Raw genomic sequence first — 16,112 nt, 5'->3', positions numbered from 1 at the left:
GCTGAACTTCAGGTCTTCAATTCACCCTGGAATTCTGAGGGAAAAGTTTCTGGACACTTAACATGGGCAACCCCTAAGACTTATTTCTCAAAACAGTTTAAATTGCCATTAGTTCAATGCTGAAACTTCCCTCATTGCCCAAATCATGTTTTCTGTAAGAGAGAAGAAGAAAAATTTCCGTTTCTGGATTCTTGTCCTGAACCAGCCCTTGTTTTTAAAGGAACAGTGCCTTGTCTTGAAAAGAGGTTCTCCTCCTTTTAATAAATGAAATTCTAATTAATTATGAACCCTCGTGATAGTGCCGGGCTTAAAAATGTTTTGTAAAATGCTAAAGAATGCTTGGCTGAGCAGGTGCTAGCATAAGACTACAATATTGTGGCAGAAATAACTCCTAGCATTACAAAGGTGACACAGGTACTCAGTACAGTATCTCGGCTAACAATCCGCTGGGGCTGCGTGTCCCTACACAAGCAAATTTGGATGCGTTTGAGTGCTTTGATCTTGATACAAAAGCTGCTTTCTAGGGCCAGTGGCTTTTTGAAGATGAAAGGACTGTTGGCTAGAGAGGGAGAAAGCCTGCAGCTGTGGTGGGGCTTTGCCAACCTTTGCTTTTACTCAAGACTGAAGAGCTGGCAGGTGTCTCAGGTGCTGGCTGTTGAGCTGGCAAAGTCAGCAGGGCTCCCAGAGCATGGCATTGCCGTAATTGCTGAGATAAGTCCAAAGACTTTTGTGGACTATGTCCACAAAAGGGAAAAGAAGACTGCTTGCACTGTCTTTCTTGCTCACAACAGACTCCGCAGAAGAGCCTTGGTATAGCTCTGAAGTTTCATAACTATACCATCAGTGAGAAGAATATTAAAGGCTGTGAGCGAGGATGGTGGAAAATTAACGAACACATGTAAGTACTTCTGCATGGGTTATTAAACTAACATTACCAAAATAAACTTCCCATCACTACTGCCGCTCACTCGGAGAGTTTCCACAAAGACAGAGATACTTCACTGGTGTCTCTTACCATTCTTTCGCTTTGGCTGATGATGTAAATGAAACTTTGTAAAATATATATATACACATATATATATACAAAGAAAAAAATCTGTTGAAAAGTACCAGAAAGATGAAAACAAGAGCCCTTGGTACTCTCTGGAGAGAGAGAAATGGGAAGAGTTGGGTGAAGGCAGATGTCCTGTGAACCCAAAAATAATTCTGGGTTTTCTGGGATCATTGAACAAGGTCTGTTAAAACCCTTTTAAGTGTAACTTAATTCTGTGACTGCTCACAAGGACACCGAACCTAATTAACTTCTCGGTGAAAGCTATTACAATGAGATTATTGGGAATAGAAGAGTAATTGCTTCTGCATTCCTGTCTCTGGCTCTTGAAAGAGAAACCGCACAGATTGGCTGCCAAGGTACCACTGCATTTCTTAAGTGTTTTTTATTAAAATATTACTGTTATTTTTTTATTAAAATACTGCTGCTTTGCCATGCACATTTTCCACCCATTTTTTCCTCAATTTTTTAAGTAATCTTTCAATCACTGGATGATGAGACAAGGTTAGATATAGGATGCTGGAATTTTTTTAATTTTTTTTTTTTCTAAACTTTGTGCAAATGGAAACCTCAGTAAGATCAGACTTGAAACTGAATTTCTGAACTCACTACTGAAACTAAGCAAAGTCAGTCAGGCCTTTAAGAGTGTAACTGAAAAAATTACAGAGAGAAAAAACTTTCTCTATTCTTTGATACCATGTTGTACTTACATAAAGACAATTCAATTTGTCTGAAGCTCCTAAAATTGTGCCTTGATGGGAATTGGTTGCTGGGCTAGATGGGCACATAAAAACAATGGTTCAAACAGACATTTGGTGTGTTTGTGGATTTTTTTTGTTGTTGTTTTTATGACACAATTGGAAAGATTTGAGATATTAGGTATGGCTGAGATATGAATGAAATAAAGGCAAAATCTGGAGGAAAAAAAAAAACAATGATGGGTTCATATTGTAAGGATTCTCTATATGAAAGAGCAGCTCTAAATAAGCCTACCAATTACACATTCCACAGAATCAAATGTCAGAGTATGTCCCTTAGAAATGGACTTGGGGTTACTTTTGAAGCACTGCACAAGAACACATGCTCCTGATTTCTGTTGTGAGTTGCTGATGACATAAGTAGACCAAGACAGGTTTTCCTTTGAAAGTGTCTTTTTCACTGAAAATAAGGCTTTTGAACCTCTATGATTTTCTGTTCTATGTCTACTTTCTATGGAAAAAAAAATTATTTAAAGCATGAAACATTTTGATATTTGATTTTTTTGTTTGTTTGTTTTCTCCAAATTTTAATGGTTAATGAAATGAGGGGGGGAACCCCACCTTTTCAGCTTCCTGCAATTGCAGCATGCATATTCTGCTATCTTAGGTAAGAAGGGTTAAGAAGCTTCAGGAGACTGATCTTGGTAAATAAAGACTGCTACCATGAAGATGGTGCAGATAAGGTTCCTTCAAACCTCTAGGGACAACTTTATCTAACCAGAGACACAGAACACAACCATGCAGTTCTTCCTCATCTTTCATCCTGCGGACATGCAAATGTTCCTCTGCCTAATCAGAGGAGTTACAGCTGATGAACTGCTTTTGCTGAAATTCTCATAGGCAGAAACATCAATGAGTCTCTGTGAGCAGACCATTAGAAGTTTATGTGAACAAAGAGGTTGCCAGTGTTTTATTTTTCTTAAAGGAGTTGATGCAACATCCCATTGTCTCTGCTACAGGATGCATGTATCTACTCATCCCCTGAAAAGGTATCCCACTCCCTGCTTCAATATATGGGACAGGATCCCCTTAATTAGTTTCTCTCTGTAGCAATGGCACAGAGTTACAGATGGTGCTTTGCAACCTCCGTTTGCCCTGGGCCTGGAGAGATGCCTAGTAAAACACCAGTAGAAGGCTCCTAAGGATCTGTAGCTCTGTCTTACAAATCCCACAAGCATATGGCATTTCTCACTGCGTACAGGAGATAGCTTCCTTGATGTAGCTGTCTCAGCTCCTCCACAGATTGGCAGGAGCTTTCTCTACTTCTGGCGAGATGAGGTTGTTTCATGTGGCTGAGAAGTGGTCAATGCAGCCTGCTTTTTTTTTTTTTTTTTTTTTTTTTTTTTTTACATGGTGCTAAGGTTTGTTGGAGGGAAGTTGTCTAAGTCATTGACAGAAGGGGAAATGTAGAAAATGTCTATGGGCTAATTGAGGGGAATCAAATGGTTAGGTGGCATTTTGCTATGCACTCTGGCAGCCTGGTTTAGGTTGGGAACATTGATGACGGAGACTAAAATGAGTGAGAATGAGACTTCCTGTAGCAGGAAGTCTTCACTCAGCCCTGACTTTTTTTTTTTTTTTTTGACAATTAACTTTACTATAGTAGATAGCTATTACATTAAATCTTCTTGGCATCTGTCTTCAGGATGTGTAAGAGAAGTCTATTTTTTTAATTGTTTTGTTCATTTATTTTTCGCATTGCTGGAACAGAATCTCCTCGATCTGTTAAAAAGACATTTCATTTTCATGGGGTGAAACAAAGCACATATAGAAACATATGAGTGACATGGCCATTCCCTATGGCATGCTTCAGTGGGGTGCACAGGACACCAAGGCAACATCTATCCACATAGAAATCACTACCCATTTTCCCTGCATTCGTTGATATGAAGAGTAGTCCTGGTGCAATGCTTGGTGTTGCCAAAATAAACAAGAGAAATATTTCCCTCTGGATCATAGTCCATTTAACAATACAATAATCCGTTTTCACATTCTTTGAGTTTGTTCTAACTGCAAGTGTGTGTGCCAAGTGCAGTAAGAATCAATACAGCTGCTTCTGCTCTTAAACCTATTTAGTCTGGAAGTACTTTTCTTGACAGGAGTCTTAAAGCCAGATGTTTTTCTCGTAAGTGCTGCGTTTTGGGAGTGTTTTAGTGGAACAGAGGACAGGGTCCTTATTTCTACTTCTAGAACAACCTGTACTGTCAGTGTTCACTGGTTTACTACATTTAAAACTCTCCAATTTTTAAAGCATGCTCCAGCAACCTTTCCTTGTTAAAGAGGTTTTGGTTTTTTGGTTTTGGTTTGTTGTTTGTTTTGCGCCCCCCCCGGCTAGAGTAGCATCGAAATGTCAGTTGCAACATCTTTGGCATCTTTGACGAAAGGGGCAATAGATGTGCATTAGCAATGGATGGATTAAATGTTTGCTGACATCAGGGAGCATTTAGGTTTCTCCGAGTTAAGTGGCACCTAGGCAGAAGCCCAGGAACCTCTGCCAAAAGGGCAGCTTAAAGTAGGTGCACACCCAAAGGATTTTTTTCCATCTAGACTAGTCATTTGAAGACAGGACATTCAAAGGTAAAATTCCAGAAGGTTAATGGTGGATGAAGGCTGGGTGACTACTTAGAAATATTTTCAGTTTCCCTAAATCTATTCCCCTCTGCCTCCAAAGTAGTTGGATCGATTTTATCCCAATGCCTTTGTGCACTCTTCTTTAGGGGCAATCCTCAAAATCAGAGCAGGTAAATTTACTCTCCACTGTGTTGACATTTCCCCTCCCACCAAATTTGCTTAAGCCTTCCCAAATATCCAGATCTTTTGAAAACAGATATCAGAAGTGGTGACAAAAGTATCCATGTTTGTCTCGATAAATTTCTTGATTACATCTCCATTCCTCTAGAATTTCTGGCAAAACATTCTGCTTGCATATGTGTGGTCATGAAGGATTATGACCAGCATTTTGGGGGATTTGGGTACTGTTTCAGATTTTGTTTCTTAATTAAAGTATGACAGCTGACTGTATTGCTGAATTTCAGTGATGGTGACCTTTAAATTGTGTGTAAGGCAAGTGTGATGTGAAGGCTGCTCTAGAACTCCATTGAACACTTTCAGGTACTGCGGTTATTATGTTGATCACCAAACAGTCTTCCACATTGCGAGTTCTGCTGTCAACATCGAGCTTCAGTGTAGTTCAAAGGTCTCAGAGAAGCCACTCCTGGTGGAGTATGGCAGCTATAACATCAGCCACCGTAAGATGGATTTTATGTTTTTCAACCCTTCTTTGCATTTCAGACCCGTGAAGCAGCATTTTTCAGGTTCAGTAGGACTTAATTGGGTTTATGCAGGAAATTGCCTGTTGGGGTTTTGTTTATTTTCTTTTCTAATCTTACTAAGTCAGGTGACAAGCGAACAAAGAGCCTTTTCTAGCTCACCAAGGCTACGCAGCTAAGGTTTGTGGGCATGTGCAGCATGGTCTGGTTTCCTGTATGCACACAGTTTGCTCTCTTCTGCACAATCCTTAAAGCTTTCTGTGTGGCTATGGCCACGGTGCAGTCAGCTGAAGTCTGCCGTTCCTGTTTGTTTTCATCCCCAAGGTTTTGTCTGTAATGTTTCTATTACTACAAAGACTTCCAGGTAACGAACAGAGAACCGAATAACCAACTGCTTATTCCAGTGTTTTCATCAGTTTAAATACTTTGTGTGCAAGTAGAAATCCGAGCTGGCAAAACATCTCAAAATGTTGATAAAATAGTCTACTGACTGTGAGTTTTTTCAAGTCCTGAAACAGACAACTGTTTACTTTTTCCCCTGTGTTGATCTTACATATTCATGCTGTTGAAGTAGTAGAGAAGCAATGCTTTCTAGTCACAGCTACTTGTCACGTTAGAGCGATTTTATGCATTGCATATATGTGGAGTATGTAAAAAGATGGTAACTTCATGATTTTATTTTAAAAGGAAACACTTATGTAATTCATAAGTCACCTCAATACAGGTTACTAACTGAAGTTGCAAAATGCTGCAAATTTTGGTTATTGAAAGTGAGACTGTCCGTTAAAAGAAGATGGCATTCTAAGCTGTCTTGTGTTGCACCATAAAGCACTGGCTGATTTGGTGCAGTCCTAGTGTAGCGCCTGCAGTACATATTGCAGTAACAGCTGAATTGGAACTTTAGACACATTTTTACTACGTTTTAAAATCCCAGTTTGCAATATCTGAACTCAATTTAAGTGCTGGCAATGCATATAAACTATTAAGTTTAGATCAACTTTGTCATTCCTTGGAACAGCTTGGTGACTGTAAATTGAAATGAGCTGGCAATATTTGGGAAAAGGAAACTTAAATTGGTTTTGGTGGGGGTTATTTTTGGTTGTGTGTTGTTTGTTTTTGTTTTTTTTTTTTTGTTTTGTTTTGTGTGTTGTTGTTTTGGGGTTTTTTTGGTTTTCTTTGTTTTTTACTTCCAGCATGTCCACCTGGACATTTCAAGTGTTCTACTGGCTTATGCATCCAGCAGATGCAGCGCTGTGATGGGATAAACAACTGCTTCGACGAAAGCGATGAACTCTTTTGTGGTTTGTATTCAGTTACCGGAGATCTTGACCAGAAAAACCAATGAATGTATTCTCTAGTCTTAGAAGGCAGTTGAAACAAGGTGAATTTTTTCTTAGTGGGGGCAGAAAAAAGGTATTTCCAGCTTCCTTTGTATCTTCAGGTACAGACTATTAGTCAGTCTCTTGAGTGCTTAATTCATAGTTAATTAGCAAGGGATGAAACTAAGAACGATGAAGATACTGGAAAGCACAAGGAAGAAAGTTAGATGTGCAAAAATAGCTGTAATAGGCTATATTTTATTTTTTCCTCATGTGATAAATGCTAGTACTTAGGAAGTTCTGTTCTACTTTGAGATTAGTTACTTTATTTTTGTGGGGGAATGACAAACTGTGGTGCATAGAGTAGATGAGAGTGATAATAAACGTCCATGGTGAAAGAGCGTTAGAACTTGGGTCACTCCGCCTGGGGCAATGTGTGAACTGGGATAGATCACTGAACTCTTCTGTGCTTTATTTTCTCCATGCATAATGTGGCACTCGCGCTCATCCTTGTACCGTGAAGTAAAGCTGTGAAAGTAGTACCTGGGCACAGTCAGAAGGTAGTGTTAGCATTACAAGCATGCTTCTGTAGCTGATTTGACTTATGTATTTAAAGTTGTCCGTGAGCGGAACTGTAACTCCAGCTTTGCCATACTGGATAACCTGCTTGCCTGCAATGGAGTAAATGATTGTGAGAATGGAAAAGATGAGCAGAACTGCACCCACAGTAAGGCTACTCTCTTGATTAATTTTTTTCCTCTCTTCTATTATCTACCCAATCCTGACTTGAATATTGGATGCCGTATTCGAAGAGTTAAGAAGCACTACCAAATCTAACTCAGGCTATATAGTTCTGTTCAGTTTTCTGATAGGCTTATAAACAAGCTGTTATTGATTTTAAACTGTTTCTTTCTAATGAGCTTATGAACATCTGTTTCAGCAAAATACTGGCAGAAGAATTAAGTACTCTGGGTGCAGGATGGGGATCCAGGGATTTAAAGCTTGAATCCCAGATTTTATCTCTTTAAAGCATAATCTGTGCAAATTATTTCCTGGATCTGTTTTACCATCTGTAAAATAACTCTAAAAATGAATAGTTTCCCTGGAGCAGTTTTCAGGGTTATAGGGTTAATGTGTTTAAATTGCTGTGGAAGCTATAAATTTAGCATTAAGCACATGAAAGTTTTGAGTCGGCCATTTCTTTAACTTTTTAGAATAAATGGACACCATGACATGTGAAAGGGAGCACAACTGGGAAGTGCTGCAAGTAACTTTTTTAAAGAAAAGTAATGTTTTTTAACCTACTTGACTAGATAGTCTGTGTAAACAGTTATAAGATACTTCTGTGTGTTGACAAGAAAAATAGATTGGGTTTGAGTGACCTCATTTATTGCGAGCCACAGCGAAATAAGAAAATGCCGAGGCTGGGGTTGCAGTTTAACTGAATACAATTAGTAAGGCTGCTTTCACTACTGTCTTTCATTTCATATTTAATACTGAAATATAAAGGAGGGCTTCTTTCCAGTGTACTGCATGTTTTCTCTTTCTAGCCCAACACTTGCTCTACAGATAAGTTTTTGCTACCATATCCATGTTCATTACTGCGATGGGAAAGGATGGGAGGAAATCTTTGTTCAGACTCAGCCAGCTCGATGCAAGCCTTAGTACAGATGCAGTTCTACTTGAACAGTTTATTCGACTTAGAGATTGGTTTAAGCCATCCCAGCCAAAGGGCTCTTTTGCTATGTTCCCTCCTATCTGTTAATACATGTATGAATCTTTTATCTGTGCAGACACATCTTCATGTGTTAAGCTGAGCCAATAGTCTTTTTTTTTTTTTCCCCCCCTCCCCCCCCAACTATTTCAGGTGTTCCTTGCACCAACCACACATTTAAGTGTGGGAATAATATTTGCATTAGGAAACAAAATGCAAAGTGTGATGGGACTGTGGACTGTGCTGATGGAAGTGATGAAAGCAGCTGCAGTAAGTCCCTCTCAAGTGTTCGTGTTTTTGAACTTTGAACGTTTTACACAATGAAGTCCTTTGTTTCTTCCTGTTTTGGAGTGGGTACAACTCATGCAGTGGGTATTGGGTTTTTATTGCATCCTCTCAGTGATAGTGGGGTAATGATCAGCTATCAGTTTACTTCAGGTCTGGCAGAATTTCCTAAGTTCTTGTGGGAAGGTGAGCTTACTGTTATGGGGAGTCTTAGTCAGCTGTAATGCTTACTGTAGCTGTGTTAAGGAGCAGGGAAGCAGGGTTAATTGCAGAGTGAACTTGGGTAGCTGGTAAGGCAGCATTTTTGTTGCCTGCAGCAGTGTCATGTACTTCTGTTGGAGTCAGACTGTATTTGAACTTCAGGAGTGACACAGCTGCAATGAGATAAACTTTTCACTTACCTGTCTCTTCTGGATCGTGAAGACCCCAATATTTCATAGTATCAAGCTAGGTTCTAGTCTCAAACCTTCCTAAAGTAACCGCTGTACAAGCTTTTCAGTTTGTTTTGCTGTAAAGTGACCAGGTGATTGTTACTGCAGTAGCAATGAAAGTGGGGTTAGGATTAGTTGCTTAAACTGAATATTCTCGGGTATTTTGTCTGGCCTTCAGCTGTTTCTGGTGTGCTACCTGTATGTCAAATCTGCCAACACCTGCCTTGGATCAGTAGGACATCTTAAATGACTAGCTGTATGACTACTTGTCTTTGGAAACATTAATGTTGCTTTTGACTCTCTGGCTGAGTGGCGAAGGTGCCCAGAAGCGTTAACACCTGTGTGGGACTAAAACTCCTGAGTAGAGGCTTTATGTGCATGCATTAGGGATGGGACCCCTACAGAGGGGTCTTTCTCTGTTGCTCTTCAAATTACAGTGCGCAGCTTTTTGTGCTGAGACGTGACTTCTTCACCTCTGAGTTAGTAATATACAACATTTTCAGACTTTCAGTTGTTTCCATGCAAATTAATGATTGGACTACCTGGTTTCTGAAATTATGAATGACCAAACTCCAGATATGTGGCTACTTCTATAAACATTTTTCTTGTATCATTCGCCCTGTTTTGGCAAGAAGTAAGTGTCCTGATGATGCTGAACTTCCTTGTTTCCTGATGGACTCCTTTCAGTTCAGGGCTGACAGTATTAAAAAGAGATGAGGGATTATCTATTTGTATATATTCATTTTGATGCTTATTAAATCAATGGATCCTTTGACGTTTCTGACACAAGAAATATTTAGAGGCCAATTTCTGCAGCAGAGCTAGAAAAGAGACTTATTAAATTTCCCAGGCCGGTGCCCTTTTTCGTGGAGTCACCTCTTGTTTCAGGAATAGAGCACCCAAATAGAGAAGTTTTCTGATTGGAGCAGAGCAAGGAAATAGATTTCAAAACATTTCAAAGTGCCAAGATTCTTTCATGCCCTATGTGGGAAGCACTGGGGATGGAGATTATAACCTGAAATATCCCTTGCAGGTTGCGGCAGCAGCAAGAGCAGCAATCCCATCTCTCGGATTGTAGGCGGTACGAACACTGAGGAAGGTGAATGGCCCTGGCAGGTCAGCCTCCATTTTGTGGGAGCCGCTTACTGCGGGGCATCAGTGATATCGAAAGAATGGCTTGTGTCTGCAGCTCACTGCTTTCAAGGGAGCAAGTAAGCAGTCTTCCCCCTAGCTCTGTCCCAAGCATCGCCAGTGTCCCCAAACACCTTTAGCTTGCAGAGTTTGAACCACACCGAGGCGGGATGTGCCCTCAGCTTTCACCTGCCCTGCTGTTGGGGGGTGTTTTGGGGTACTTTCTAAAGAGAGAGCTTGTTTGTTTGCTCCCAACCAGGCTGGCTGACCCCAGAGCGTGGCGTGCTCACCTGGGGATGCAAACACAAGGCCGTGCAAAGTTTGTATCTGCGGTGAGACGGATCATCGTCCACGAATACTACAACAGCAGGAACTACGACTATGACATTGCGCTGCTGCAGCTGAGCAAGCCCTGGCCGGACGCGATGAGCCATGTCATCCAGCCGGTCTGCGTGCCTCCCGCTTCGCACAAAGTCCGCAGCGGTGACAAGTGCTGGATAACAGGTTGGGGCCAAAAGCAGGAAACTGGTGAGTTTTATAACTTCAATTGAGATAACTTTGTTCCCAGGTAAACAGCAGCCTTCACAGCTGTGGGTGCGTGCACAGCACACCTGCTTTTCTTGCATGGCTGAGTTGTGCAGAAAATCTTCATGTTTTGAATTTGCTGTCCTATGGAAGTAGATTCCTGCATGCACATACTTTCGTATGCTCAGGAAAATTGGCTGCTGGTCCTGTGGATCTGGAAGTCCTGTGTGCTTGTGTTGTTGGCCAAGACTTGAAGGGAGCTACACTTACTCAGAAATAACACAGTATTATTTTTTCCCCTTTGTTACTCTTGGAGGTATGTTAGCGTGCCTAAATGGACCCTTTGCTGCTCGCCACAGGAGGACTTAAGTCTCCCTCCTCCCGCCTTCAGCCTCTGCAGGCTGAACAGCCCTGTGGCACCGACCCCGGCTGTGAGGTGCCAGCTGCGTCTTCCGAGTGCGGCTTGACAAAATGGCCACCCCACTGGCAAAATGGCCGCCCCGTAATGGCGGGCTGCCCCATGGCAGGGGTAGGCCTGTCCCTCCTGTCACCTTGTCCTGAGCTGCCTCTTCCCTGCTGCGAATACTGGTACCTTCTGCCTGCAAGGCTGCTCTGGCCTGGCCTCGCCTGCCCTCTCAGGGCTGCCGGCACCATGCCGGCCCGGCCGGTCTGCCGCTCTCTGAAACATAGGAGAGGCAAACTCGTGCTGTGAGGCAGCAAGAGGTAGTTAACCTCCAGCATTTTGACTTGCTGTTTGCAGCCAGAATTACCACCTGCCAAATGACATTTAGCCTCTCGGTAAATAGCTGTGAGCGAATATATGGTTGTGAGCCAAGGGCGACCACCTTGCCAGGAAAGGATGGTGGTACGGACGTGTGATGTGGTGCGGGGTCTCTCTTTGGCCTACTGGCTAGTCACCCATGCAATTTAAAAGCTGATTATTTGAAAGATAAATGTGATGCCTGAGAAAGAAAAAAGGGATTTCTTTTTCCCTGTTCCTCTCTTTTCCCTTCATTAGTTTATACAATTTGATTGCTAAATCAGTCTTTTAAGTATTTTTTTTAAGTATACTTTATTACACACCAGCCTTATCAAATTCTCAAACAGTTTCATGATGTAAACCAGCACTTGCATATTTGAATACGTTGGTGAAATGTCTTTGGTTATATCCAGATTTTGAGAGGATCACCTGGTGATATTTTTAGAGCTGTATTATTGAAAGAAGGGGACAATTCAATTTAATTCTGTTTTTCCAGAAGTATGTATTTTACAGAAAAGAGGTATTTTAGCAAAATTTTCTGACAGAGGGGGGCAAATTTGAGATACGTCCAAGTCCTTCATACTGCCAAAAGAGCAATTTGCATTCTGTGATTCTGACTCATACTTTTAATTTTGGATGCAGCCCCTTCAGAGACACCACTCTAATTGCAAATCTGTCTTGTGATGATCCAAATATCTTTGTAAAATCCTGCATCCCTTTAAAAATAAAAAGAGAACAAATTAAGAAACCTTGAGACATTTTGCAAAAGTCATTAGAAAAAGCTTTTTGGTCAACCCTAGTGATTATGCCATTTTATCTGGTGTGGCCAAAGGACCAAGATCACCTTACATAAATGCCTAATACTTAAGTAGTTTTCTGTGCTGTTGCAGTTAGTTGTTTGGAATCTGGAATAACTTCGAGGTCAAGAGTATCTGTGGATATTTTCTGAAGACTTCTTGTTTTGCCTTTCCATAGATGAGTAAAATGCTAATCTCTGTTGAATCATCCTTCTTTCAATTTGTTTTCCAGATGATGAAGGTTCAGCAATTCTTCAGAAAGCAGAGGTAGAAATTATTGACCAAACATTATGTCATTCCACATATGGGATTATCACATCTAGGATGTTTTGTGCTGGACTAATGTCTGGGAAAAGAGATGGATGCAAAGTATGTATTTTAGCACACCTTGCATAGAGTTTATCTTGTCTTTTGTTGTTGCATGATGAGGTGTAAGAACTGACTGGCAAACCACTTTGTGGTCAGTTCTGAAAAAGAGCAATGTAAGAATTCTCTATCAGCAAATCTGTCATCTGGGTGCTATCAGAGTTTTGCTGCTTTATGTGTTTAAATAATATCACTCCTTTTCAGTTGCTGGCCAAGGGCCAGTCAATTTGCAAGTCCCAATAGCAAGTCGAAGTCAGGCAATTTTTGATACAAGGGTCTCTCAGTTGAAGAAAAAACTGAGAAACTAGCTTGTCCCTTTTTCAGGATCCCTCCCTCCCAACTTGGAACTACAGGGCTATCTGTTGAGATGAAGACAACTAGGCATAAATTTTCAAATGTATAATAAATCTGATCTGGAAATGCTGAAAGATAAAAAATGTGAAGTTCTGAATTTATTTCTAGGGAATAGTAGAAAAACTATATATATACACATACACGATATATATATTTGTATAGTGTATCTTATTTTATATTATATATGTTATATAATATATGCTATATTATCGTATATAGAACTTTTATAAACCATATATATTTACTACTAAAATAGTAGTAAAACTACTATCTTACTTTTTTCATGATGGACATCTGGACCTTCAAGATGTTCAAGATGTTCTGGCTTTCACCGGTCTACATAAAAATGAGAGAGACCACAATGACTGTCAGGTCAAGCAATGTCTGAGGGCTTTCTGAAGGAGTATAATGCACTAGCTGCTTTTTAGAGATTAGTGACACCATTGACATTAAGCCTCATTTTCACGAACTGGAGAATTTGTTTCTCTAGTTATGTCTGGCCACTCAAGATAGAGCCAAGGAAAGGCACAATTTACAGGTCTTTTGACTGCATTTCTGTAAGGGCAAATGATGTGTGACTGTGTCTGTCAGTTGTTAGAGCTGACCGAAATGTGGGATTTCTGTTTTGTGAAAAATACTGGTGTTCCACTTTTCTTTTGTCCCAGGAATTAAAGAAAAAAGTTGAAAATGCGACTCTCTAAATGCAAAATCTTAATTGTCAAGGATGGAAAAATGATCTTCTAAGCTAGATGTTTAACATTTTTTTTCAGGCAATTCAAGATAATTGTGCTTTGAACAGCAGGTGGCTTTACTTAGATCATTTCCTAATGCCCCTGCCAACCTAAGATATCCTAAGATCCTATAAAGTTAAAGCAAATAGTTTGCTAGCTCTAACAAAATATATGTCTAGAAGGAAGGCTCTTCTCTTGCAAAACATTTAAATTTAACCAACTCACCTTTAGCTTTTGGAAATCCTTTATTGCATCCAATGCTTTGGTAAAGTTTAATTTGCTACTAGCTCTCTGTTTCAGAGAAGTTGTGTCTACAGCAGAGTCTTAAAAGAAAGTATAAGCTTGGTCCAAGAGACTTTCCTGAAATGGTGGCACTTTTTTTTTTTTTTTTTTCCCCCCTGAATGTCTGCCAATATATTTCTACAAGAATACCATATCAGGGAAGGGTACTATTTGCATTGTCCTGTATCATAGAATTATGCTATGCTGTATAAAACTTTGAAGTCTATAACAGACTTCAGCTGCCCTAATTAAAGACATTGTGTGTCCCTAAACATTACCTGCTGGCTCATATCTACTAGAGGACAACACTTAGGTTTTTTTCCTACTTAATAAAAAAAAAAAAAAAATAAATCAACTGAGGGATCCAATCTGTTTATGTTTACCTTTAATTTTAAAGAAGTTATCATTATACTGTAATTGCATCTTAATTTTTATTTTTTCAAAGAAGCTTACTATTTTTTTGAGTCCTTAGGTATGTAACCTAAAATGAATGTGCATATTAAGTAGCAGGTTTTGGAGTTAGCTGTAAGTTTGAAGCTAGGAAGTTAATTGTGCATTTTAAACCTAGTCCATGAAATGTATTATTATTATTATTATTATTGTCTTCAAAGAGAGAGAGCTAGTGCTCTGCCTTTTGAAAGATCAAATTTTGGTACAACTGTGCAATCCCATCTCCTTCAAGAAGAAAAACCCTGTTGACTATCTGATGGTTTGAACTGAGTGAATGGGAAAATATAATTGCTGTTGGCATTACTCAGGCAATATATCTTCTGTGGAATTTTGTCCCAGTTGTAGTAATCTGTATTTGTAAACACATACAACTCAATATGTTCTTTTTAGGGTGATTCCGGTGGACCATTGTCATGTCAAAGCAACAGAGATGGAAAATGGTTTTTGACTGGCATTGTTAGCTGGGGTTATGGATGTGGAAGACCAAATTTCCCTGGTGTCTACACAAAAGTGTCAAATTTTGCACCATGGATTCACAAATATGTGCCTTCAGTCTTGTAACTTGAAAACTGTTTTGCTGGAATAAAACATGTCCTGGATATCTTCATTAAAAATCATATTTGGTAAAACTGTTCAGTGGTGGAATTTCTTTGCATGTCTCCCGGCTGACTCAACATTTGATTCTGGAGTACATATATGGAAGTAACAAATAATGTTTCGTCAAACCTTGGTGAAAGAGGAAGAGATTGATCTTGCGGTGGTGGTTCTATGCAGATGTCTGGAGACACAGGAGGAGGCGCAATAATAAAGTTCTGGCACTTCTTGTTCATTTTCCAGGCACCAGCTAAGTGCTTGTTCGCTCATCTGTCGGGAGGCTGAAGAAACAATTGACCAGCTAGACGCAGAGCTTAAGTCTTATTCAGACATTTCCTCTGAGATGTGTATGGCCCGATACAGTAGCAACTGTGAAGTAGCAATCAACTGCTAGCACTCTTGCAAATAATACTTTCCCTACCTCCTCCAGCAAGAACAGCTGATAGGGAGAGGAGGGATTGCAGAAAGTGAACTCAATCTTCTCAAAGCCGTAGAGCCCTCATTTTTTGAGATCAGAAGTACTGCAGTTAAGCATGGAAGAAATCATTAGTCTTATTCTTTCTGCAACTTCCATTTTAATTAACTGCATGGTTTGGAACTAACAACTCTTTTATTTCCTGCCTTAATTTCCTCATATTCAAGATTATTCACAGTTTATCCACTTGAGAATTTGAATTCTTTATCTGCAGGCTACCTTAACAAGATGAGTAAATAGGGTGGTGTGTTATTGCAATGATCTTGTCCTTGCCTAAATAAAACTGATGCTTCTGCCCTCTGAGAGGTATTTTATACTGCTATGGAATTAGGTTCTCTGACTGTATATAGTTTAAAAAAAAAAAAAAAAATCATGATGTAACTTTTAGAGATGATGCAAAAGAGGTTTTACTTCTTCTAGGCTTTTTATGTGGGTATCTTTTTCCATGAAGCAGGGGGCAAAGTATCAGTCAATCAGCAGGTGGTGTGCGTAGCAGAGATCGGCTGTTGGAAAAAAAGAGGACTTGAACAAAGCAGTCTGTCTGCAGTTGTAGTTTGCATTCCTGAGCTGTGAGGATTGCCTTCCAATTAATCCCTTGTGTAGGCTCCATGTGATCGGTGTTGGGGTTGGTTTGTTCCCTTTTTGTTTTCTGGAGCTGAGGTTTCTTGGGTCTGTTGTGTTTTTCCAGGTTTTGTTCTTTCTGTGAGTGTGCTCTGTCTTTCTCTCCCCACATATAAATGTTATTTCCCCCCCCACACACACATCCTTGATTTTCTTATTTTACGTGCAGAATACCCTGAACTTGTTGACTTGGTGACTT

At 40.0% G+C, this 16,112-nt stretch overlaps 1 protein-coding gene across 1 annotated transcript in view; it reads left to right on the top strand.

Annotated features, from left to right (window-relative positions):
* Positions 1 to 14,784, top strand: part of TMPRSS7 (transmembrane serine protease 7) — a gene marked incomplete at both ends in the record, with an annotated part of 32,263 nt that extends 17,479 nt beyond the window's left edge. Inside the window, 9 exons of the mRNA XM_082305064.1 lie at positions 792 to 898; positions 4,921 to 5,057; positions 6,272 to 6,379; positions 7,014 to 7,124; positions 8,265 to 8,381; positions 9,861 to 10,038; positions 10,218 to 10,486; positions 12,273 to 12,409; positions 14,614 to 14,784. Coding sequence (XP_082161190.1) covers positions 792 to 898; positions 4,921 to 5,057; positions 6,272 to 6,379; positions 7,014 to 7,124; positions 8,265 to 8,381; positions 9,861 to 10,038; positions 10,218 to 10,486; positions 12,273 to 12,409; positions 14,614 to 14,784 — 1,335 coding nt within the window. The remainder of the gene's footprint in view (positions 1 to 791; positions 899 to 4,920; positions 5,058 to 6,271; positions 6,380 to 7,013; positions 7,125 to 8,264; positions 8,382 to 9,860; positions 10,039 to 10,217; positions 10,487 to 12,272; positions 12,410 to 14,613) is intronic.
* Positions 14,785 to 16,112: the final 1,328 nt, after the last annotated feature.

Source organism: Platalea leucorodia (assembly GCF_965183815.1).
Source record: "Platalea leucorodia genome assembly, chromosome: 2".
In the NCBI taxonomy this organism is placed as follows: domain Eukaryota; kingdom Metazoa; phylum Chordata; class Aves; order Pelecaniformes; family Threskiornithidae; genus Platalea; species Platalea leucorodia.
The sequence above is the reverse complement of the archived record's forward strand: the minus strand, read 5'-3'. Positions and strand labels throughout refer to the sequence as shown.